The following is a 23,772-nucleotide window of genomic DNA, read 5'->3' as shown; positions in this document are numbered from 1 at the left end:
GAAAAGGCCACTCCCTCGGTCTGCTTACAGATCTGCGATACCTCGCTCCTGCTTTCTGCGGCATCATTTCCCATCCTTCTCCCCACTGTGTGCAATTCCAAAATTGTCACTTCCCATGCTCCCTACTGTGGCCCTCCTGAAGCTCTGGCTTCCTTTCCTGGTGTACCTCCGTGCACAGACCACCTTCACCCGAACCTCATCTCCTTCCCAAATCCTCTGAGCCTCACTCCCGCGGGAAGGATTTCCAGTCCCCCCATGGCCGCCGCAGAGGGGTTAAGTGTCCCCTGCCCTCCGTGTTATCTCTTGCACTGCATTTGCAGCCTTTCAGGGTTGGACAGTCCGTTCAGGTGTCTTTCTCCACACTAAGGTGTGAGTTCCTTGAGAGCAGCGGCACAGCCTAGTGATGGCATGCCCCCCGGTCCTGGCACTGTGCCTGGTACAAAGTAAACTCTGATACACGTGGTTGTGTTGAACTCTGTGGGTGAAGTGTGTGGGGTGCGGGGTGCAGAAAGGCTGGCTGTGGTCTCGTTCAAAGTTGGGAGCTGTGGCGACTCTCTGGTGGGATGCAAATCTGGAGGGACTAGTGTTTGCATGGAGAGCAGGAAATAATAGTGCCGGACCTCAAGCAGGGCCAGGGCAGAGGCAGGGAGGACTCGGTATTTACCCTGCCAAGGGCTCCCTCCGGGGCTTCCGCTCAGACTGGAGCTGGAGCTGACTGCACTGAGCGAGGGTACTGCGGCTTCTCTTCCCAGGTGGATGCTTCGTGACACTTTTCTACCAGGGAAAAGCAGCGGGGAGGGGGCAGTATCACACTGCAGATCCCCTCAGAGACTTGGGGGGCAGATCAGCATCTGGGGCACCAGCAGGCAGCCTTGAGGCTGGATTCACAAGGTAAGGGTGTGAGGGGGTGGGAGGGGTAGGGGAGGTGGAGCTGCGGGAACAGGGATCAACCTTTGGGAGGGGCAGACCTTCCTTCCCCACAGTGGGTTTGTTCGGGCGGGCGGGATGGAGCCAGAAGCTACCCACTCCCGGGAGAGGGGGGCATGAAGCCTGCCCTCATTTTTCCAGCCACGGGCGGGGTGGGGCAGAGGGCTGGGTGTGTGCGCCCAGAGGGCAGGCGGCGGAGGCCCGGCGCTGGGGACCCCGGGCGTCCGCGAGGACAGAGGCCTCTAGCGGCCACCGTGGGAAGCAGGAGAGGGCGGGCCGGGAAGGCACTTCCTGCCAGGGCCTGGGGCTGCCCAGTTTTGCAAAGGAAGTGCTGCCAGGGCCGGAGGGGCGGAGGCAGGAAGTGGGTCAGAGGCTCGTGCGAGGGTGCGGCCGGCGGGTAGTGAGAGGCCGCGGTCGGAGGGGGTGCGGCGGTGAACGAGACCGAGCTCGCGACCCCACCCATCCTCCCCAGAGCCCCAGAGGCCTCAGCCTGCCGGCATGTCCGGCGGCGCGGCGCAGCGCAGCCCGCGACGCCTCGGCCGCCCGCACGCGGCCTGGGTCAGCCGCGTTCCAAGTTCTTCCGTTTGGAGCTGAACTTGGCTTCCCTCTAACTCGCCCCGCACCCCACCTCCCCCGTCTGGGGCCTCATGAGCCCCTCCCCTCCGCTCCGGAGCGGAGACCACACCCCTCCCGTCTCCGAATACCTTCCAGGGGCCTCTCCTAGGGACGCATTTCAGCTTGCTTTAGAGCTAATAATATTGAGTCCTCCCTGTACGGGCATTTAATCAATTCTGTAAAGAGGGCCTATCTCCATTTTGCAGATTAGATAACTGAGGCCAACAGAGGTAGAATTAAATAGCACAGCCGGATGCACTCAGATCCGTTCAGTTTGCACTTTCAGACTTGAAGCCCCAGGGGGCTTAGGGCAGCCCTTCCCTCCACTACTACCGCCGTCGTTCCTAAGGGTTTTCTGAAGCGAGGTGTGGCTTCATGGGACTGCCCGCACGTCAACGCCCCCCCCCCCAATAACCACAGAGTCAGGATAGGGGGGGTCTGGCTTTCTCTTTAGTTCTCATCACACTTTGGGGCTCTCCATTACAGAGAAGGCACTTAGATGGGAAGGTCACCTGATTCAGACCAACCTTGTCCTCCCTCCCACCCCCAGCTCTCTGGGGGGGAAGGGTAACAACATCTCCACCTGACATCCCCCTTGGCACTGGTATGTGGGTCCCCTTAACCGATAGGCCCTGGGGAGGGCCCAAGGCCTTGACCTCCAGACTCAGCATTTGGGGGAGGGGTTCCAGATAAAGGACTCAGAGCTGGAAGGCAGCACGTCCTGGGAGCTGCCCCCAGCCAGCAGGGGGCGAGGCAGAGGGCTGCAGGGGTGGGTTGGCACAGGGGAGGGGGACAGCTTGGCCAGGCTTCCTGGAGCCCCCCAAATCCCGCAAGAAGGGTCCCACCTCCTACAGATCCCCTAAAGGCACCGGTGAAGTATGGGGTGGGTGGGGGAGGCACCCGTTAGGTGGTGTAGAGACTCACACACGCACACACCGTGGTGGGCCTAGCATAGCGCTGGGCACAGAGAAGGTGCTCAACAAATGTTTTCTTGAATGTATGAATAAAGGGAGCGAAGAGGGTGTGAGGGACAAAGGACAGGGCCTGGGGCCCTTTGGCCCAGCCTGTTTCATTCAGAAAATAGCAGTTTAAAAAATGTAAAAATCCTTTCCCTCCTCCCCCCAGTTTATGGGCCCAGGAAAGGGGTGAGGGAGGGGTGTCTCCACCCCAACCCTTCCCTCTCCCCTTCCCCTAAAAATCTATATACACATATACATATTTATATGGCACCGCAAAGGGATCCTGCCTATGCCTCCACACTTGGAGCTGTGGCACCAAACCCCAGGGCCTTGGGGTGGTCAAGGCAGAGGTGAGAGGTTGGAGCTTGGGCCATGTGGGAAGCGGCCCTCAGGTGCTGATGAGGCCAGAGAAGCTGGATTCTAGGGTCCTGAAGGACAGACCCCTGCTCCCTTTACAAGTGGTAACAGATCTTCTACCCTCCCCGCCCTCCTAGGCAGAGATTGGTGGAGGCTATAGCAGTCCCAAGGTAGGAGGTGGGGCGACTGGGTCCTCCCCCACCAGCCTAGATTGCTGCAACCTGAAGGCTGTTCCAGGCAGAGCTGACCCGGATCGTGGCCCTGGGAAAATTGGGCCGAGAAGAGGGCTCTATGCAAGGCACTTGGTGTCCACTGTTCCCAGGCTGGGGGCCCAAGGCGTGGGGCAGCAAAACCCTGCCCCTCCCCCAGGCAGAACTGGAAGGGTCCGAGGGACCCAATTTGGCAGCAGAGAAACATGGCCGTGCAGAGAGAGAGAGAGAGAGAGAGAGAGAGAGAGAGAGAGAGAGAGAGAGAGAGAGGAGGGAGGCGGCACGCAGGGCCCCACAGGTCCCCCAAGGAGGAGGAGGTTCTAAGGCACTGACACAGGGACCCAGGGACTTGTCGCCCTCGGTGCAGCCTGCTGCCCCCTCCACAGCCTGGCCGGGCTGGCGGGGGAGACGCCCACTTCCCCGTGGCGCTGAGTTTTCTTAAGGAAGAGTCCGCGTGTGAGTGGTGCAGGTGTGGTCAGGGGCAGGTCCTGGCCCCGTGGCGCCTCACTAGCTGCCGGGCCGAGGCTGCCTGAGCACTGAGTACACGTCATCCACACGGCTGAGCTGCTCGAAGAAGGGCAGGAGGTCGTGGAGCTCCGTGTCACTCATGTTGTCAAACCACGAGGCCACCGGTACCTGAGCAGATGGGTGTAGGGCGGTGAGGGGGGCAGGCGGCCCTGAGCACAGAATGCCCAGGTCAATCCTGAGCACCCACTGCTCGATGGGCCACCTCCTGGAAGCCCCTTACCCACAGTCTTCAAACATTCTGACGCAGCCCCAGTGAGTCACATTTACACGCAGGTCAGAGCAGAGGTTCTACGGAACCATACTTAACCTTACCATGTGCTAAGCACGCTAATATTTTCAGTTCTATTTCATTTAAGAAAAAAAATCCCAACTAAGACGCACTAAATTATTTCCGTGTTCCGCTAACAGCTCACAACTGGCGGTATGAAAAATGGAAACTGCTCCAGTGTCCAGCAGGGACCCGAGCCCATGGCAGGCACCCTGTATGTGCAGGCAGAATGGGCTGAGTGAGTGACAAAGGACAGAGAGCTGCAGTGGGTGGATAAGGCGGGTGGGCAGCAGGCATGGGTCACTGAGGAAAGCGGGAGGAATGGGAGGGCGCCAGCCCCCAGCAGGGGCCCCTATCCCCATGCTGCCTGGCACTCACGGCGTTATCTGGATGGAAGACATAGGAGGCGGGCGAGTTGTCCAGGATGAGCACCCGCCGGAGGTCTCGGCCCAGCCGGCTCAGGTCCTTCACGTAGTTCCCCCGGTGGAAGACGCATGACTCACGAAACAGCCGCGCTCGGAAGGCCCCCCACTTGTCCAGCAGGTCAGCTACTGGGTCTGCGTACTGGGGGGCAGGAGGTGGGTCATCCAGGGCCAAGGGCGACCCAGAGGTCACTGCCCAGAGGTCGTGCGCTGGAGGCGGATAGGAAGCAGAGATGCCCCAGGAGGCCTTCGGAGGGTGGAGGGCTCACCTTGGCAAGGCTGGCGGTGAACAGCACGCATTCGAAGAGCTCACCCATCCGCTGCAGGAACTCATCGACGTGGGGCCGCTTCAGCACATAGACCTGGGGGGTGGGCCAGTGAGGGGACTGCTGGCCCACAGGCCTGGGTGGGGTGGGGCGGCCAGGGGCTGGGAGGGAGTGGGTGGAGGCGGCACAGGAGCACAGGAGGGAGGCTGGTCCCAGGGCCTGCGGGCTCCACTCAGCAGCCGGTGCAACCACCCCTGGGGAAAACACCCACCCACCCAGAAGAGAATCAAAATGAACCTCCAGCTCCTGGTTTCGGGCCCTGCCTCAAAGGGAATCACTAATTCCCAGCCCCTTCCTCCACCATGGCCTCAGCCCGATGTAGGGGCCTGGGGGCAACCCCCTCACCCCAGAGCTGCAGAGCACCGGCCCCCGAGCCAAGTAATGGAGAACAGGCTGGACAGCACACAACCTATCCTGAATTACTTGAACTGGGTCCCGGGCAGAGTGGGGCGAGGGGGCACCGAAAAGGACCCCGACTCCCTGCAGGCCTTGGAGTCGGGCCAAGTCCCTGAGGGTCCGTGTGACCTTAGGCAAGTCTCACACCCTCTCTGGGCCTCTGACATTCCACACCTATCAGAGTCCCATCTGGGACTCTCAGGATTGGTGGGAAGAACCTGGGGTCTGGAAGACAGATGCCAAGCCTACCACCTCCCCCCACACCCGGCCCCTCACCTGGTGGACCACCCCATCAATCTCCACAGGGATGATGAAGTCGGCATTGTTGACTGGCTGTGAGGGGGGAAAAGAGCTGCTGGAGCTGGGGCGAGGCCCGCCGAGACTGCCTCCCAGTCCAGGGCAGACTCCCTTAGAGACCCGGGGCTGAGGGCTGCTGGGCAGGGCCCACCTTGAAAGAGCTGTGCACCAGGGTCTCGTCCAGGTCGATGACTACGCAGATCTTGTCCAAGTCCTGGGCCTTGGCCTCGGGGAGCAGGTACTGGACTGGGGTCTGCTGTGGGGACGGGCGGGGCTGGCTGCGGGCACCTCTCTCAAGCCCCGGTCATTTCTCCTCCACATGTCTTCCCTCCCCCAGCCCTCTACCTGGCGAGCCACAAGGATAGTGGGAGAGACCAACCCCTTCCCAGCTTTGCCCCTGCCAACTCTGGAGCCTGGGGTAGGCTGCCTGGCTCTCTGGGCTTCACTTCCTGACCTGGGAAACCAAGGAAGAGGAAAGCTTCCACTTCTGAAGGGGAAATTCAGAATTCCTGTGGTTGGGGGGCCCTCCCCTGGGAGGCAGTCTTGGGGCATTCAGGGCTGGGAAGGCCTGGGAGGGTGGAGGGCTTGGTTGGGGGACAGGGGGGCTCCCCCCTCCTTCCAGGGCCTACAAGCGGGTCATGAAGAGCCCCCTCCCCCTAAACCCCCTGAGGGCTGAGCCCAGGTGCCCCTGCAGTGCCCTCCTGACCATCACACACCTTGGGGACAGCACCGTTCTCCTCCACGAGCAGGGGCGCCCCACTGTGGGCGGGCAGGGCCTCCCCATCATCCCGGCAGACGCAGCAGAAAAGTGAGTGGAGGATGCCCCGACTCCGGGGTTTCTGAGAAGCCGCTGACTTCTGGTCACCTGAAGCAGGGAGGCCCAAGGTGGGGGCAGGCACACTGACTGGCCTGCACAGGTGGGCACGTGTGCCCAGGTGCGAACCCCTGGGCTGAGAGGGTCTGGCCGTGCTGCCTTCATTGAGGGAGACACATGAAGGTGGCATCCTGATAGTCTTGGCTTCAGGCCACCCCTCCGCTCCCCACAAGTTCTTCTAGTGTGGGTACAAAATTACCCACATTAGGGAGTGGGCTGGCTGGAGGCGGGGACTGAAGGTGTTTTCTCTTCCTAACAGCCTCCATCACTGCTGGGGGATCAGCCCACTGGGGGCACCTCCTGACACCCCCCTGTACCTGAGCAGCCCCTATTCAGTAGGGCCCCTGCCAGAGAGGGTTGAGGCCTGGGGCCCTGGGGCCCACTCCTGCCTTCCTTCCCCTCCTTCCGTCCTCTCCGCCTCCAGAAGTCCAAAGTCCTCCCTGAGGCTGGGCCCAGAGACAGGCGGTGGGGGCCTGGGGCCAGTGTCCTGCCGCCATCTGCCGGCCCCTCCTCCTCCGCCCCCGCCCGGACCTCCAACTTAGGTCCCGCTGATAGACGGCCCGCCCTCCAACATCCCCTCCAACCGGCCCGGGCAGAGCTAGGCCCAGGCCACAGGTGCGAAGACCTGGAAGTACTTCCTAGCTTCTTAAGTCAGCACCGGGACAGGGAGGGGCAGACCCCCTGCCCAGACCCGTCAAGCCCCGGGGTGCCCGGCCGAGGCCGGCGGCATCTCGGGTCGGTGCGTGTGCGCACAGACCCAGCGCCCACCGGCCTGCAGCCGGGGCTCCGAGTTCCCCGGTCCGACGCGGGTCTCCCCGCGGGCGCGCTAGCGATCCTTAAAAGCGGTTGCCCCTCTCTACGTCTCCGAGAGGCTCGGCGCCTCCACGAGTGACACGAAAGTTTGTGAAGAACGTGGCTGTGTGGTAGCGGGAGATCCTTCCAACCCTCCCCAGCCCGCTGTCACCTCTGCGCCCCCTCCCTCGACCCGACCAGACCGCGGCCTAGAGGGGGCGGAGTCTCAGCTGGTGGCCTGAAGGCGCCCTCTTCAACCCCCCCCATCTCCCAGCCCCACTGGCGCCAATGGGGGGGAGGGGGCGACTCTCGGGCATCGCGCACAGCCAGTCCAGGAAACCCGGAGAGCGCCCCTTCTCTACCCCTGCCTCAGTTTCCCCACCTCGAGCAGACAGGAGCGCCCAAAAGGGGGCAGGCCCCGCCCCGCGTCTCTGAGTCTCTGCGAGTTCAAACTCTCAACCAGCTCCCCCTCCGGTTGGAAGCTTCGGGCCCCGCCGAGTCGGGAGCCTGGGGCGGCAGCTGCGGCTGCCCCGGGGAGGGTCGCGGCCCCCTCCACCTCCCCGCAGCACCCGGATTGCGGGCCCCTCCGCGCGCCCCAGTACCTTTGCTCCGTAGCGGGCTCCGCGCTTCCTCCTTGCTGATCTGAGTAATGACGGCCGAGCTGTCCATGGGGCCGGGCGCGCTCCGCTCCGGCCGGACTCTGGCCCGGGCGCCCGGCCTCCCCCCCGGCTCGGGCCGGAATCGGGGCGCGGGGGGGAGGGGAGGGGTGGGAGGGAGGGATCCCCGCGAGCTTCGGAGGGGAGGGGAGCCAGGTTCTAAGGGGGAGGGGGAGGGAGGGGGCGCGGAGGAAACTTTGTTACAACATGGAGTTTCCTCCCCGCGAGGCGGATGCAAACATGGAACCCGGGCGCCGTTTCAAGGCTCCCCCTTAAAAGGGCAACGGTTTCAGCGTGACCTGGACTTGTCCGGGGCTTTCATCACTTCTGGGGCCGGCGCGGCTTGGCGGGCTAGGAGGCGGGCCCGGCCGGGTTCCTGCAGCACTCCAGGGGGCGTCGCCTCCCTTCCTGCCGCCCGCCCGCCTGCGGGGCCGAGCCTCTGCGGCTGCGTGGCAGGGCCGGCACCCGGCCCACTGTTCTCCCGCGCTGGGCGGCCAGGGAACAGGGCCCGCCCGGAGCGCCCACGCCCGGGAGTGCCCCGAGGGCGGCGCGGCTCCACCTCTGCACATTCCGAGGGTCGGGGGCTGGCAGCTTCTCGGTTTCCTCATCTGGGAAATGGGGTAACACAGTCTAGTCGGTAAAATGGGTCTCTCCGGCGGTGTAGGGGCCATCTCGCAGGGAAGTCGTGAGCGTACAAAGACTCTTTGCTACCTTCAAACGGCTGTGCAGATCCACACAATTAGGCTCTTAACCTAATTGTGACCTAACCATGACCGTCACCACCTACCGCAGTCTAGGGCCCCTTCCCCTAAACCCGGAGTTGTAGGGCGTGGAAATTCCAGCTGTCTGCCCCGGGATGCCCCCTGCCGACCTCTCCCAACCGGCTCACCTGGCGCCCGGCCACGTCCACTCCAGCCACCTGGCTTTCTCGCCAGAAGCCAAGCGCCTCCACGCCTCAGGGCCTTTGTACATGCAGTTCTCTCGGCCTGGAATGCGCTTCCTCCGACTTCTCACAGCCAAATCCCACCGACCTCGAAAAAATGACACCCCCTCCAAGAGGCTTTTCTAGGCCCCTCCTCTACTCCCCACGCCGGCCACGATGTGACTGTTGGGCAGGGGGGGAAATCAAGCGGCGGCCACACACAGTGGGGCCCCAATCCCTGCGGGCTCAATGCCCAACCGTGGGGACCACAACGTCAACTGGAGGACCTTGAACACCCGCTCCACCTGGGTCTGTGCAGACGCACCGGCGGGCGCGGGGCCCGCGTTTCCATGCAGATTCTTCACGAGGGAAACTCCCGTGTGGTGCGCGGTGAGGTTTGCGGGTGGGTTTTTTTTTTTCCTGTTTATGAAGTTCTTTCCATTTGCCGTTACTATTTTGTGTTCACGTTTAAAAAATACAACGCCAAGCCTTGACAAACACGCCTCAGCATTTCCTTACCCCGCCGGGCGGGGCGGGGCGGGGCGGGCGCGTCCAGTCCCGTCCGGCCGCTGGGTGCTAACGCGGCGCACGTCCTCCGGGCCGGGCGGAGGGGGAAGCCGGAGGGCGAGAGGCCCCGCGAGGGGAGCAGCGCTCGCCCGAAGGCGCGCCAGCTTCGGGGCTGGGCACCAGGGCGGGGAGGAGGTGGTCAGAGGCTGTGAATCCTGTGGACTCCACCACCCCCCGCTTCTGCTACTGGGTTAGCCAAAAAGTTTGTTCGGGTTTTTCCGGAACATCTTACTACGTCGCCGGCTGGCTGCCATCATTGTATTTAATCACGATAATCGCCAACTTGCGGCGAGCGCTTAGTCGGGCCCCCGCTTTGGCTGCGCCTCTCATCTCATTTACTTCTCAGAACAACCCGTTTTTTAACCCATTTTATAGATAAAGAAACTGAGTCCCGACCAGCGAGCGACTCGACCCGCCCTCCGCCGGGGGCAGAGGTTGGATTCCGGTCGCCGCGCCGAGCCCCCTCCCCTTCGGTACGGCCCCAGGGCGGGGCCTCGGTATTCTCTCCGGATGCTCAGCTGGCGCCGACCCCAAAAGGAAATGTGCGGCGGAGGGCTGAGTGAACCCCTGGCCTCGCCCCTGGCCTGAGCAGGGCGGCTCGCCTTCCGCTCCCGTCGTCTTTCCCTCTGTGAAGGCTGGAACCTGGCCGACTGTGCCACTGAGGGTCAGGGGAGCTGACGCGGGGATAGGGCACTGGGCAGCACTGCTGCCCCCCTCCCGTCGCTATTCCCTGCACCTCCTACCCCTAATCCCCGCCCCCCCCCCGCTCCCCGCCATCGTCTCCTCCGAGCCTTCGCTGGTGCGGGTCTCCTCCCAGCGAGACCTGCCCTCCTCTCACGCTCAGCGGTGCACTTTCCGCCGGGGCGGAGTGGATGCGGAGTGAGCCCGGACGTCCGTGCAGTGCGGGGGTCTGGGGTCTGTGGGGACAGAGTTGCTGGTGGAAGTGTTCTGTAAGGTGGGGCGGGTTCTTTGGGTTTCCTCAAGAAGGAGGGGAGTCCACACCCAGCTGATCTCCGTCTACCCTCTCTACTACAGCAAGTGGGGGGGTCGCCGTACCCGCATAGTTTATTTTTATTTGTTTCATATGTTTGCGCCCCAGGACGGATAAAGTCATGGGGACTGTGAGTCGAGAAACACTAGGACTCAGCCGGGGTCGGTCTGGCAACCATGGACAAGTGTCCTGTTCACCCAGCACCTCAGCTTCCTTCTCTGCCGAATAGGGTTGGTAAGGGTCCAACCCAGGCAAGTGGGTAGGGGGAATGCCGAGCAGAAAGGCCGGATGCCCTCCTCCCAGGCTCCGAGACACACCGTGGTGCATCTTCCGACACAGCGGGGTGGATGCGGAGTGAGTCAGGACGCCTGTGCAGTGCCGGGTGTGGGGGGTCTGTGGGGATGGAGTTGTGGGTGGAAGCCTCTGGGGAGAGTAATGGTGTCAGGCCACTCCCAGCCTGAGGGGCTGATGAAGCATCTAGTTAGATCTGAACCTGGGGGCTGGGAGGACCAGAGCTGCTGGGGAGGGAGCAGCCCTTTGGGAGGCGTCCCTGTCTGGATATGACTGACCTTGGCCTGACTTTAGCACTAACGCCTTACCCAGGCCCAGAGCAACCCTTAGCTGGCCCTTTGGTCCCCTCCCCTCCTCCCCCTTCCTTTACCCCAAGTTCTAAGCTCTGGGCTTGACTTCGTATGACCAGCCTGCCCGTTCTTCTGGGGAACTCCCAACAAGGTTGCAAATCTCTAGCTTTTGCACACACTGACCCCCACCCCCGCCCCAACTCCCGGCATGCTCATCTCCCCCCTTGACTGCTCTCCCTCTGTCTATTCGGCTTTCAAAATATTGTCCAGGAGTTTCTCTTCTGTGGGTCTTGCCTCATTCTTTGCAGGTGTGCCTGACGCACACTTCCGATCCTCAGTGTTTTGTTGTCATTTACTTAGGTTCCCCCCAACCCAGTGTGAGCTCCTAGAAAGTTGACATCTTTAAGTCGAGACTGTGCCTCCGTTCCCCACGTCTAGCACAGGGCTGGCGCCCAACTAATGCCTAGAGAATTGACCAGAGGGGTGGGCAGGGGGTACAGCTGGGGGCACCTCAGGGAAGCAGGAAAGGGGTCTCCCGTTTCTCCGCTACCTGGCCCCCATTCATCCTCTGAGTTCGCAGGGGCCCCATCTTCTCCAGGGACTAGCCGGGAGAAGGAGATTGGGCGGCGTTCTAGCCCAGGTACCTCTCCGCCGTTGCTCGGGTGAGCCAGACCTGTCCCATCCCCTCCCTCTTAGAGGGCCCCACTTGTTTCGTTGCCCTTTTAAGAAAGAGGAAATTCTTCTCATAAACAAGCGCCTCAACCAGAGCGCGGAGCCCAGCTGCCTGCCCCGCCGCATCCCCGGGAAATCGGGGGTGCTTCCAGGCACAGCGCCCACGCAAAGCTCAATCTAGGGGAAAGGGCTGGCGGCCCCTCCTCGCCGCCGCTCGCCACAGCTCCGGGGCTGGGGTCCGAGGGACGGGAAGAGGCAGGAGGGACTTGGGGGAGCCTAGAAACAGCCCAGGGAGCGTCTGTAAAGTGCAGTCCCTTTAAGGGGCGAAAGGGCGCCGGGCCGCTCCCTGCGGCCGAGGGGGTTCCCCGCCCACAGAGCTCACCCCACCTTCCCGCCTGGGCGGATTCCGAGGCCCCCGGGCGCGAGGCCCGAGTGACAGCCTCCTCCTCTTTGGAGGCGGGGAGTCCCGGCGCTCGGGATCGTCCCTGCCCCTAGGGGGAGCTGGGAGTCAACGCCCAGGGAGCGTTAACTGCGCGGCGTGGGAGTCCCGGCCGCCTGGTCCCCTGGGGAGATGGCAAAGGAATTGGGCCTCAGAGGCATCGACTCTTGGGTTCCTTAGGACTTGGCGCCCGAAGAGGGGAGAACGGCGCTTCTGTTTTACTGCCTGGAAAAGGGGTTTCAGGTGGAACAGAAAGGCTGAGGCCACTCCAGCGAGGGTAGGAGCGAGGCCGACCTTCGGGGAGGGGGACTATTCTTGATGCTTCAGGGATTTTGTGCTTTCCTGTTTCCGTTTCCCTGCTCTTTTGGATAAGAAGTGAATTAGCATTTATTTATCATTTTCAGACTCTATTTTAAGTACCAGCTTGGAGCCTGTGTCCCACCCCCAATTGGGTTGGTCTGTCAGGTCACTCCTATAGGTGCTCAATAAATACTTTAGGAATGATTTTTTTTAGGTCTCAAGTGTCAGGCTCTGCGTTAAAGTGCTTTATTTATGTCCGTTGCAAGGTTGGTGTCCCCATTTTATAGTTGAGAACACTGAGATCTGGAGGTTAATCACTTGTGCAAACTAGGAGACAGCAGGTCCCTACAGAACCAGGGTTGGCCTGCTTCCAGAACTCCATCTTGCTGCCTCCACACACCGCCCCCGCCCCCCACTGGTCCAGCAGGCCAGTCTGCCCCACTCATTCCACCCTCGGCCGTGCCCTGGGTGGGAGCTCATCCAGAGGTCTTCTTCTCCTGATCCTCTTCAGGAAGCCCATACAGAAAGTGTTGGTGGGAACCGTGGGCCAGACGGGTGGCTCCATGGGTGATGAGACAGGTCCAGGCCTGGAGGAGTGGTGGCCATGAGTAGGGGAGAGGACAAGACCTTTGGGGAAGCCCCAGTGCATCCCCCCCTAAGCCCTCCATCTGTTGTCTCTTCTCCTTGCCTCCCCCATCCCCAAGGCGCCCGCTGACCCAACAGTACCAGGTAGATGGTGAGGCCCAGGTAGACTGCGGCCAGCAGTGCCACAAGGCTGAAGTAGGCAGGGTGGGGTAGGCTGGGCAAGTAGCTGACCACAAAGTAGAGGTTGATGGCACAGATCAGCACCATGATGGAAGAAGTGCAGGCCTTGCTCACCCTTGGGCACAAGAGGGAGGCTCAGGATTGGCTGCATCTCCTCCAGTGCCCACAGCCAGCCTGGAGCTAAGGTGGGGGGTGGATACACAAAGCCAGCTTCCCAGGGCTGTGGGCCCTGGAGCAGACCCCTGGCCAACTTCTGCCTCCTGGGCCCTCCAGGCACCACACTGGCAGGATTTGGCAAAAGCAGAGTCTGAGGTGAGGGGGAGGAGCTCAAGCTCTAGAAACAGCCCCTGGCCCAGGATTCCAGTCCTGGCTCCTCCACTTGCTAGCTAGCTGTGTGACCCTGGGCAAGTTTCTTAACCTCTCTGACCTTATCTGGATAGTGGGAATAATGGGAATTCCTACCTCTTGGTGGTTGTGAGGATCAAGTGTGGTAATGTAAGTCCAGTGCTGGGGTTGGGGAGTACTCACGGGCCATTGGTAAACTCCTGCATCAGGGTGGGCATGCTGGTGAACGTGAGGATGGGCAGCACAGCGAAGGGAAGCTGGGGAGAATTGGGAGGAGGGGGCTGAGGGACCCTGCCCTTAGAATACAGTAAGGAGGGGAGGAGCAGGCCGGGGCTCCAGTCACCCTCTGCCTCACTGTGCACCCTTGGGAAAGTCCCCTAACCACTCTGAGCCTCAATTTCTCCACTTCTATGCCTTCCAGGGTTGTAGGGGCTCCAAAGCAGGAGAAAGTGTTTGGAGGCTCTGGCCCCAGGCTGCCTGAGCTTGTATCCCAGCTCTGCCACTGGTCACTTAACTGCATGCATCAGTTTTCCCATCTGCAAAATGGGGATAATGGTGGTTCCTACCCCCTGGGGTGGCTGTGGGGAGTACATGAGGCTTGTAGATAAGGTGTGTTTAGAATAGTGCCTGGGAGGTAGGGGAGGCTCCGTAGGGGGATTGCTGTGGTTCTTGTTTGGCTCCACAGGGGGAAGGAGGTGATAGGGCCCGTGGGCTCACCAGCAGGCTCTGCAGCACGTTGAGCAGGTCGTTGAGGCCTGACAGGTCCCGGAGGTCCCTGAAGACTGCCACGAGCATGGTGGGCAGGATGGCACAGGAGCGAGTGAGCAGGACTCGGGCGAAGCGTGACCACCGCAGCTTCAGGAAGCCCTGGGGGGTGGGGTGGGCACCTTGGTGGTGGGGTGCAGGACTGCGTTCCAAGGGAGGGACCCTCTATCCTCCCTCAGCCCATCTCATGCCTGGAGGAACACTCTGTTTTTCCATCTTTGAAATGGGGGCAGCTCTGTCCATAGTTGGTGGTGAGGGGATAGATGGGGGGAAATTAGGGGGGATTCCCCTCCCGCAGCTGATTGCTGAAGACTAAACCGTGTTGGAGAAAAGGCTCCTATTAGTCCTGGGTCTGCAGTCTCGAGCCTCACCTCGCTGAATCTCAGTTTTCTCATCTGTAAAGTGGGGCTTATAAGGGCACCCGTTGGGCTGCCTTAAGGATCAAGGAAGCGGACGTCCGAGCCCCGAGTAGTGTGCCTTGTCCTCAGACCCCTGCCCGCCCCGGCCCGCCCCAGCCCCACCTCCATCACAAACTGTCCCGCGTAGGTGCCGGTCATGGTGGAGCTCTGCCCGGCGGCCAGCAGTCCCACCGCCCAGATGTAGAGGGCTGCGGGGCCAAAGAGGCAGCCCAGGATCACGCCCTGGAGGGAGGGGTGTGGTCAGACCCATGGACCCGCCCCTTCTCACGCAGGCTCTGCCCCTGAGGTGGGCGTGGCGAGGAGCCCCGCTGGGTAGCGACCTTCCACGCCCGCCCTGCCTCGCGCTTACTCCTTGGTAAATGTCCACCGCCACTGTAAGGTTGTTCATGGGGAAGATCTTGGCGTAGTCGTGGAGGCTGCTGTTAGCACAGACGTTGAACTGCGGGCACCGGGCAGTAGGAAGGAGATGTGAAGCGCACACTCAGTGTTAGAAAATCAGACCTCCAAGCCTTGACCAAGGGTTGAAAACTGGTGGCCCGCGGGCTGCATCCAGCCAGACATATTTTGTTTGGCTAACAAATTTTTTTTTCTTTAGTGTGAATTGGTTGACAACATTTACAAATGAGAAGATTTAACATGAGACCCTGGTTTCCAGCTGCTCTTGGATTGTAAGAGCTGGCATTACCACAGAGAGACAATTGGCCGTCAGTGACTCAAGCTGCCCCACAGGCCCTTCTCCCTTACATGGGACCCACTTCCCACAGCTCTGTGACTCGGCTGGTCTCAAAGGCAATGTGTTACTGCGGTTTGCCATCCTATTTAGACCTCTCTCCTTATGCTAAGGAGCAGAGACCCAGGGAGGGCTATGACCTCACAAGGTCACACAGCAAGGCAGTGGCAGTGCCCATGTCCCCGGAGGCTTGGCCAGTCTGTCCCATCCCCACCCAACCCTGTCAGCGTTCAGTAAGCGCCCAACACTGGCTAGCAGTTGTTAGAGCCTTGGGACAGAGACTCACTCAAAAACTGAGACAGGCACAGTCCCAGATCCCAGAGAGCCAGGGAGGAGCTGGCCGGCTCCTTAGCTTTCAGAGTCCGCTCAAATGTCACCTCCTCCAAGAGGCCTCTCCTGACCACCTGGCCTAATGTAGTAGTCCCTCCCTCACCACACCCCCAATTATGTTTCATCACCCCCTTTATTTCCTTCACAACATCGTTCATATTTTCCTTTGAAACCGATCAACTGATGGGTTGATTTGTTTCCTGTTTGCTCACTGCCTCCGAATTTAATCTGCGAGAGGGCAAGGTCTCTGTATCATTGACTGCTGTATCCCTAGGGCCTAAAACACTGGCTGATACATAACAAATGCTCAGTAAATCTTTGCTGAATGAATGACAGTTTATCTACTAATAATGAAGATTATCACTAGAAACTCAAGAAAAGAAATTGACTGCCTGCATATTCCTAACCCCATGCTCATGCTTAGGCAGACACCCCCTCCCAGAATGCCCTCTCTGCAGTTTGCTGGGCAAATCCTGCCCATCCTTCAAGGCGCAGCTGGAATGCTGGATCCTCCAAGACTCAGCTCCTCTCCCCAGTCACCTCCCCTGGACGTCTGTGCCTTGTAGCCCCTGGCGTGGGGCTGACCACATGCAAGCCTACATGTGGCGTGTCTCCCCAGTGGGCTGGGGAAGGGGCTCCCAGCCAGAGGCCAGGGTCGCAGACTCCCTCCCCTACCAGTGCCTGGAATGCAGGACAGAGACGCGCTGTTTGGAGTCCCCAGCAAAGCCTGAAGGGCATGTGCGTATGGGGTGTGCCTCACCGCAGCCTGGTTGGTTTGCTGGTAGAAGGCTTGCCCAAAGACAGCCACAACAAAGAGGTTGATGAAGAAGGAGACAGACAGGGCGATGGCGGCTTCAATCAGGAAGTACATGTTGGCTTCTCGGATGTCTGCCCGGCGGGCCCGGTCTATCTCTCGAGACTATGAAAGTCAAAGGGAGGGAAGCACCAAAGTCCCTCAGAGTCATCCCAACATTCTCTACCCTCACACCTCTACCTATGTTCCCCCCAAACCCCAGTACTTTCTAAAGCCCCCTACCTGGCCGTCTGGGATAGGCCTTTGTTTCTGCCTCAGGGCCTTTGCACTTGCCAGTCCCTCTGCTTAGAATCTCTTCTCCCCTGGTCTTCCTTCCCATCCTTGATGTTTCAAAGGCCTTTGCTGACTCCTTTTCTAAAGAAGCCCCCTCCTCAGTCATTCTCCATCATACTTCTCTGTTTTGTTTCCTTCAGAGCACCTTTCACAATCCATTTCTTTCCTTTATTGTTTACTTGCGCATGGTCTGTCTCTCCTACTAGAATGCATGCTCTAAGAAGGCAGAGGACTTATCTGTCTTTTCATCACTGACCCCTAGCTCCCAGCACACAGTAGACCCTCTATTATTATATATTGAATAAAGAGTGATTCACTTCCCTCCTAAATTCACAGTTGGGAGCCAAAGGGGCGGGGCTCCAGCCTTGGGGGCGGAGCCAGTGTGGCTCTTAGGGAGAGAGCATGTCTCCCTGCCTTCCAGTCTGCTCACCTTGACCAGGGCTGAGTGCAGGTAGATGTTGTGGGGCATGATGATGGCGCCAATGATGCCCACGGCCTGCAGCAGCTCGGGCTGGCCGCAGCCAGGGCACAAGGGCAGGAACAGGCCCCGAAGAAGTGCTCCCTGAGCAGGACGTGCCACCACATACTGTGGAGAGGAGCTTCGTCAGGCTCCGCTCCACCCCTGAGCAGCCATTCTCACCCTCCACCCCAACCGTGGCCGCTAGGGAGCATGGCTAAGGTCCGCTCCCCCCCTCCCCTCAGGCTCTGCAGGGGGCAGAGTGGGGTGGCCTTGGTGTGGGGACATGGTACGGCTTCCCACCTCATAGCCGAAGGTCAAGGCCATAATGGTAATAAGAAATCCAAAAAAGGCTTCCAGCTTCCGCAACCCTAGGGGGAGAACAAAGGGGCAGAGCCAAAAAACCACAATTGTAACATAAGCAATTATTAATGGCTGGTATCTTGAGCACTTTGTTCCAGGCACTGTGCCAAGCGCTTAACATATAGCGCTCACTGTAGCCTCGCCACAGCCCTGTGGCCTCTCTGCCATTATCCGCATGTTATAGATGAAGAAACAGAAGTCTAAGTAACTTGCTCAAGGCCATACAGTCAGAGTGAGGTTGCTAGGAGCACTTCTCCCAATTTAGCAGAGCATCAATCAGCTCCTACATTCATTGCCAGTCCCCCCCCTCGCCAAGTCCCCTATGGGATGAGAGGCACACCCACCGTAGTTATCGAGGAAGAGGAAGAAGAATGTGTCCACGATGGTGATGAGGACACCACCCCAGAGTGGGATTCTGAAACCAGAGTGGCCTGCGTCAGCCCCGCCCGGTCCAGGAGTCTGGAACTCCCTCCTCAGGGCTGGAGACTGTAGAATGGGGCCTCCCGGGAGCAGGCACTCAAGTGGCCCCAGACAGCTAAGGGAGAGGGGAGTGGGAGTGTGCTAGAGACGGGAAAATGGCGCATACACGCTAGGAAGGGCCAAGCTGTGTGGAGGACCAGCATGGTAGGGAGCTTGGGGCTGCAGTCCTGAAGGCTGCATGGTGCTGACATCTGGGTGATTTGAAACAAGTCACTTTACATATCTGGGTCTCCATTTCTCCATCTGGCAAATTGGGCAATAGCTCTGAGTCAGAGGTGACTGGAGGATGAAGTGGACGCAGGGAAATAGAAGGCCTGGGGAGGAAGAAGCAGCTGTTCCCAGCCCTGGACTGAAGAGCTGGGGCCCCTCCGGAGTACCGTCCAGCTGAGAGCAGATTGAATGCAATAGCTGTGCCAATGACTTCCTGCATGTCTGAGCCCACGATGGCTAGCTCGATGGTCAGCCAGAGAAGGATGCGGGGCACCTAGGGGGAGGTAATCCCGTCATTAAGCCTGGACCAATTATTTGTCTGTTGTCTCAGCCCTACACTGACTGACCTTTCTGTACCTGGCTCTATACTCCTGGGCTGGAAGCCTGCAAACTACATTTGCAAGTCGGCCTTGCCAGCGGGCTTCCAGTTAGGTTTTCATGGTGTAAAATTAATCAACAGAAACTTCAATTAAATAGAGTCGGGAGCGGGCTTCCAGTTAGGTTTTCATGGTGTAAAATTAATCAACAGAAACTTCAATTAAATAGAGTCGGGATTTGAGAAGGGGAAGCTCCCACGCCCTGCGAAGATAGCAGAGCCCAACAGGAAGAAGAAAGACTCCTCTTCATTCCCCGGCAAAGACTCAGCCACTGAAAAGCCGTGGACTCTTTGTTTACGATCGGCCTCCCAACTTTCCTTTCTCCTCCATAAAAGTGTTCTCCCTTTGCCGTGCGGAGACTTGCACGTGGCTCCCCATGGCTGCAGACTCCCCAGTTATGATTCTCTGCTGATCCTGAATAAGCCCATCTTTGCGGGAGAAATATCTAGCAGTCTATTTGTTTTAGGTCAACAGTAGGAAATAGTTAAAGGAAATGGAAAGGCAGGGAGACATCATTTTTACCCCCCGCTTCTGGAGCTGGCACCAGCAAGGGCACCAGGCAATATGGGCTCCAGTCAGCAGTGGCGGCAGTGTTTCTAGAAGCTTGGCAGCGAATGATGATCCCTGGGCTCCTGTCCAGCAGCTTTCTGATCTCTGGGTAACACCTCCTTCCCTTGCTCCTTCAGCTCTTTCAACACCTTTGTGACTACATCCCCGCATTAGATACCTTTGAAATATCTAGTGGCGTAATTTCTGTTTGTCTGCCTGGACACTGATGACAGCCAAGTCCCCAGTGTCCACCGCAGCCAATGATTATCCCGAGCCAATGCCCACCTGCTTTTCACCTTGGGCAAGTCACCTCTCCAGGGGCTTCCTGTCCAGGTGCACCAAGCTCACCTTAGGGTAGTAGAGATGGCAGACCTCGCCCAAGTCCTTGCCTGTCACCACGCCCAGCCGGGCAGCAAGTCGCTGGCAGAGCAAGCCCAACACGGTGGCCCACAGCAGTACCCAGAGCAGCTGTAAGAAGCCAGGGAGAGACCGTCAGCCAGAGGGACCAGTCTCTGATAAGCCCTGAGCTGCTGGGACCCTCTAACCAAGGACACCCTCTGGGGAGCGAATGGGGGAGACAGAGCTAGAAGACTCCTCCCACTCCCGCAGGGCTGCCTTGGGGACCCTTTTGTGGTCCATGTGAACTTAACACCTGTTCCCAGGAACACTGGCCATGCATGCCCCTCTGGGGAAACGTGGCAAGCTGGGGGTCTCCACCCACTTAGCCTGGTCACCCCCTCCCCACTGTGCCCCGACTCAATCACTTTGAATCCAGCCACAGCCCCAGCCTGAAGGTCCGACTCGATGTTTCCTGGGTCCAGGAAAGCGATGCTCATAAGGAAGCCGGGCCCCGTGAAGGCCCACAGCTTCCGCAGGCTGAATGCGCCCTGTGGAGGAAAGTGGAGTGAGGGGTCTTGGACACAGGGTTGGGGACAGCTGGCCGTGGCCAGCCCCCAGGTGAGCCCCTCTGGGCTCATGGGCCCAGGCTGGCCAGCCCTGCCCTCCATTCCCCATTCCTGGAGCTGCCATCCCGGGGGTGGGGGTGGGGGCTGGGGGGGGTTAGTGGAGCACAGGGGGTGGGAGGAAGTCGGGATTTGCTGAGTCACGGCAGATCAGCTTTCTGGATTGGTCAGGTTCTGTGGTCTACACTTGACCAGCCTTCCTCAGGCAGGCCCTGAGTCAGCAGATCCTCAGAGCCCAGAGGGGAGCTTTCCTGGGTCAGGCCTCCCTGGGCCAGCTCCTCCCTGCCCAGTCCCTTCTCAGACCACCGGGCCTCCTCTCTGGAGCCCACTGAGCCTAGGGTCTCCCCACCCCTATTCCGGGGGTTGGCCTGGCAGCCTGGGCATCTGCTAAAGATTCTGGGAATGCAGGGTGATACTCTCTTAGGAGCCAGCCGGCAGGCTCCACATCTCCCGATGCCCTTGTCTGCGTCCTTTCCTTAAATGTTACAACAAATCCTTGAGGCTCCAACCGGAATTCACCCCAGGTCCCTTTCCCTTCCTAGGAAAGCTGAGATTCATCTAGAAAGCCACTTGGTAATTTTTAGACAAATATTAAGTGCCCCAGCTAAGCACTGGGGACAGAAGCAGGAAGGCAGCAGTTGCCATTGTCCATCACTGCTGCTCAGAGCTGGAAGGGACTTGCCATGGTCTGCAGGAGACCCCCCTCCCCCTGTGAGATCCCATATGATCTTGTCCATCCTGAAAGACCCCAGGAAGTTTCCAGCATTCTCACCGGTTCTGCATCTGGGATGGGGATCTTCTTGCTCAGGTAGGTCCCTCCAGGAGGCTCTTGCTGTAACCCTGGGTTGGGTGGGCTGGAGATGGAGCCATATCTGGTCCTGCTGAGCTTTGGGGGGCCCGTGTCACCTGCAAGGGGCCCCATGAGCCTTGGTGAGTGACCTGCCTCTTTCTGGTGGCCCAGGATTAAAGCCATCTGTCCTCTTCCCCCACCTCCTCTTGGCAAAGTGGAGAAACGAAGGCCCAACTGAACAGGAGGCCTCCTTGACTCCCATCTTGGGTCCACCGCCTCCACCCCGGACCAAACATTACAGAAGATGTGTGAGAAGCGGGGCCTTCAGGATTACCCTCCTTCCATGTGAGTGCAGAGATTCCCAGACCCAGATCTCTCTCATCATGGAGGATGTGGAGAGGGACGTGGGTTCTGAGGAGGGAAAGCTGGCCCTGCTGTGTGTGCCCCTTGGCCTCATCCCTGCCACCTCCAGCAGCCAAGGAAGCTCCAGGAGCTCCAGATCCACAGAGATGAGGCAAGGGGGCACTCTGCCCTTGGGGATGTGAAGAACCCAGCCCCAGGCTGGTGTCCTTGCCCCCCTGACCCTCCCCCCCCACCCCCATTCAGGCTCTGTCCCTGCAGGGGGCCACTCACCTGTCATGAGGACCGCAGGCTCAGGCGCTCTGCACAAGTGGTGTGCTGGGCAGCCCTTCTGGCCACGCATCCTCTCTGGGTGCTGGTGAGTGCGTGAGTCCACACCCTGTCACCCGTCCTCAGCTGAGCTGGGCTGTCCTCACACACACGGAGCATTGTGAAACACTTTCCAAACGCAGAAGTGGCCGGCTCTGGTGGAAGGGTCTGGGTGACCACAGTATGGTCATTTTTTCCCCTCCTGGCCCGAGTCCCACAACTCCTCTGGCTCCCTTCCAGGCACCCGGAGTTGTGTGCGTCCCAAGTTAGCTCTGATTTCAGACACTTCCTGCCACTTGGGCATTCATGTCTAGATCACATGACTGCCCCCTGCCTCCCCCTTCTCTCACCCTGCACAAACAGTCAGACCCTTCTCCTTTTCATTCTTGAGTCCCATGGCCGGTGTTTGGCCTAATGGGAGGAAGGGAGTTCTGATGCCTACCTCGACCTCAGTTTCCCACTGAGTGCCTCAGAGGAAAAGACCTTCCAGGCACGGCCACAGGGACATGCATTGAAGATTCAGGCCAAAGAGATCCTCAGAAGAAAAGGGCTGGAATTCTGGTCCTTGTTCTGCCACCGATCCACTTGACATTGTCACCAGATCATGTCCTGTCTCTGATCTTGTTTCTTCTGTTAAAGGAAGGGCTCAGACTAGCTAAGTGGTTAAAAGTTTAGGTGTTCCAAGGAGGCCAGGCAGGTAAGATGAACTATGAGACAGGTTGGGAATGAGAAAAATAGTACCAGCTCTGGACTTCCCTGGTGATTTAGTGGTTAAGTCTCCGTGCTTCCACTGCAGGGGGCACGGGTTTGATCCCTGGTTGGGGAAGTTCCGCATGCTGCCGCAGTGCAGCCAAAAAAGAAAAGTGAAAAATAGTGCCAGCTCAGTGTTGAATGACAAAAGATGCTAAGCCTCAGTTGCGGGGGTGGGTAAGGTAATAGGGAGTGGTGGACTGTAGCAAAACAAAGGTCATAAACTCTGTCTGAAGAGGGCAGTGCTTACAGAGTTCCAGCCAATTGTCATGTGGAAATGTGGGTCCACTGTCACCATGTCCTCTGACTTGTCAAGGATGCTGGAAAATGTATGCAACATATGCTTTTTGAATACTAGGCTAAAATTTTTTGAAAATATTGTGTAATCTAAACATACATTTCTATGGGCTGGATTCCACTTGAGGGTGACCAATCTATAACCTCTAGACCCTTACAGCTCCCAATCTCTTCTTTTTTTTTTTTTTTTTTTATAAATTTTTTTTTTTTTAATTATTATTTATTTATTTATTTATTTTGGCTGTGTTGGGTCTTCGTTTCTGTGCGAGGGCCTTCTCCAGCTGCGGCAAGTGGGGGCCACTATTCATCGCGGTGCGCGGGCCTCTCACTATCGCGGCCTCTCTTGTTGCAGAGCACAGGCTCCAGACGCGCAGACTCAGTAGTTGTGGCTCACGGGCCCAGTTGCTCCGCGGCATGTGGGATCTTCCCAGACCAGGGCTCGAACCCGTGTCCCCTGCATCGGCAGGCAGATTCTCAACCCCTGCGCCACCAGGGAAGCCCCCCAATCTCTTCTCCTTGCCAACTGCCAGCTCCTTTATCCCCCCACTTACCTCCCTCAGAGTTTTCTCCCTGCCATGCCCTGTAGCCTTTCTTTTCTGCCAAGAAGATTCAGACCTTGAATTGTCATGGGGTTTCCAACTCCAAAGTCTGCGACTTCAGGACTTAGAGAAAATTGGGACTGGTTCTCACATCCAGACCTGATCTGGGATATGATGTATCCCCATGTTGAGTCAAAAACTTGAGCCAAAGCTTAGGAAACCAGGGTGGGGGGAGGCAGCCAATTTCCTGGCTCCTGGCTGATTGAAGAGGCTAGAGGGACAGGAGAGGTGTGGGTGTGGGTAGGGGGCTGAATGGTGGGTCAGAGAGGAGGAAGCAGCACTGGGTTTTGTCTCTCACTGTGCAATCCTGTTGCTCGAGGTACGGTCACCATCCTTGACCTCTAGGGTTTACACAGGTTTGCAGTCGCTACCTTGGACTCACATGGTGGTGGCTGTGGGGTGGTGCTGGGGTAGGATGCTGTGATGGTTTAATTTTTTGTGTCAGTTTGACTGGGCCATGGGGTGCCCAGTAATTTGGTCAAACATTCTGGGTATGTCTGTGAGGGTGTTTTTGGAGGAGATTAATATTTTAATCAGTAGACTAAGTAAATCTGATTTCCCTCCCTGATGGTGTATCATCCAACCAGTTGAAGACCTGAAGAGAACAAAAGGCTGAGTAAGGGAGAATTCTCTCTCCCTGAGGACTGCTTTTGAACCAGGACACTGATCTTCTCCTGTCTTCAGACTTGGGTTGGACTAGAACTTACACCATTGGCCCACCTGTTTCTCA

General features: G+C 58.9%; 2 protein-coding genes across 13 annotated transcripts; both read right to left on the bottom strand.

Moving 5' to 3' along the window:
* Window positions 1–1,970: 1,970 nt before the first annotated feature.
* On the bottom strand, window positions 1,971–8,986 carry CTDSP1 (CTD small phosphatase 1). Of its 10 annotated transcripts, none has more exons than XM_082465635.1 (8): window positions 7,573–8,986; window positions 6,021–6,277; window positions 5,759–5,872; window positions 5,456–5,560; window positions 5,284–5,340; window positions 4,555–4,647; window positions 4,242–4,427; window positions 1,971–3,703 (listed from the first exon to the last, which is right to left on the bottom strand). In XM_082465635.1, exons 1-8 carry the CDS (start codon window positions 7,637–7,639, stop codon window positions 3,575–3,577), a joined length of 1,008 nt encoding a protein of 335 aa, XP_082321761.1. In that variant the 5' UTR covers window positions 7,640–8,986; the 3' UTR covers window positions 1,971–3,574. The 10 variants fall into 10 exon arrangements, with proteins under 10 accessions (XP_082321761.1, XP_082321763.1, XP_082321764.1 ...); XM_082465637.1 differs by having other exon boundaries at window positions 5,759–5,791; window positions 7,573–8,037; XM_082465638.1 differs by having other exon boundaries at window positions 5,456–5,557; window positions 5,759–5,791; window positions 7,573–8,037.
* A 3,342-nt stretch (window positions 8,987–12,328) lies between these two features.
* Window positions 12,329–22,588, bottom strand: SLC11A1 (solute carrier family 11 member 1). 3 transcript variants are annotated; one of them, XM_082466099.1, is made up of 15 exons: window positions 21,361–22,585; window positions 20,710–20,843; window positions 19,740–19,862; window positions 19,324–19,443; window positions 18,217–18,323; window positions 17,704–17,774; window positions 17,300–17,367; window positions 16,970–17,125; window positions 16,213–16,371; window positions 14,742–14,831; window positions 14,495–14,614; window positions 13,926–14,075; window positions 13,392–13,465; window positions 12,825–12,978; window positions 12,329–12,685 (listed from the first exon to the last, which is right to left on the bottom strand). In XM_082466099.1, the coding sequence occupies exons 1-15, from the start codon at window positions 21,428–21,430 to the stop codon at window positions 12,575–12,577; spliced, it is 1,707 nt and encodes a 568-aa protein (XP_082322225.1). In that variant the 5' UTR covers window positions 21,431–22,585; the 3' UTR covers window positions 12,329–12,574. The 3 variants fall into 3 exon arrangements, with proteins under 3 accessions (XP_082322225.1, XP_082322227.1, XP_082322226.1); XM_082466101.1 differs by lacking the exon at window positions 12,825–12,978 and having other exon boundaries at window positions 21,361–22,588; XM_082466100.1 differs by lacking the exon at window positions 14,495–14,614 and having other exon boundaries at window positions 21,361–22,586.
* Window positions 22,589–23,772: the final 1,184 nt, after the last annotated feature.

Source organism: Balaenoptera physalus, assembly GCF_965194825.1.
Source record: "Balaenoptera physalus genome assembly, chromosome: 6".
NCBI classification, from domain to species: domain Eukaryota; kingdom Metazoa; phylum Chordata; class Mammalia; order Artiodactyla; family Balaenopteridae; genus Balaenoptera; species Balaenoptera physalus.
Note: the sequence above shows the minus strand (reverse complement) of the source record. Positions and strands in the feature narration are given on the sequence as shown.

What these genes read in the sequence shown, in the direction of transcription:
- CTDSP1 (XM_082465635.1), bottom strand. Translation starts at nt 7,639, where the DNA reads ATGGACAGCTCGGCCGTCATTACTCAGATCAGCAAGGAGGAAGCGCGG. An exon ending in TGGTGCACAGCTCTTTCAAG is followed by an intron (nt 5,341 to 5,455) that starts GTGGGCCCTGCC and finishes CCCCCCTCACAG; the next exon opens with CCAGTCAACAATGCCGACTT. An exon ending in TCACCGCCAGCCTTGCCAAG is followed by an intron (nt 4,428 to 4,554) that starts GTGAGCCCTCCA and finishes CCTGCCCCCCAG; the next exon opens with TACGCAGACCCAGTAGCTGA.
- SLC11A1 (XM_082466099.1), bottom strand. Translation starts at nt 21,430, where the DNA reads ATGCGTGGCCAGAAGGGCTGCCCAGCACACCACTTGTGCAGAGCGCCT. An exon ending in GCCTGCGGTCCTCATGACAG is followed by an intron (nt 20,844 to 21,360) that starts GTGAGTGGCCCC and finishes GGCCCCTTGCAG; the next exon opens with GTGACACGGGCCCCCCAAAG. An exon ending in TGCACTCAGCCCTGGTCAAG is followed by an intron (nt 16,372 to 16,969) that starts GTGAGCAGACTG and finishes TGACTTTCATAG; the next exon opens with TCTCGAGAGATAGACCGGGC.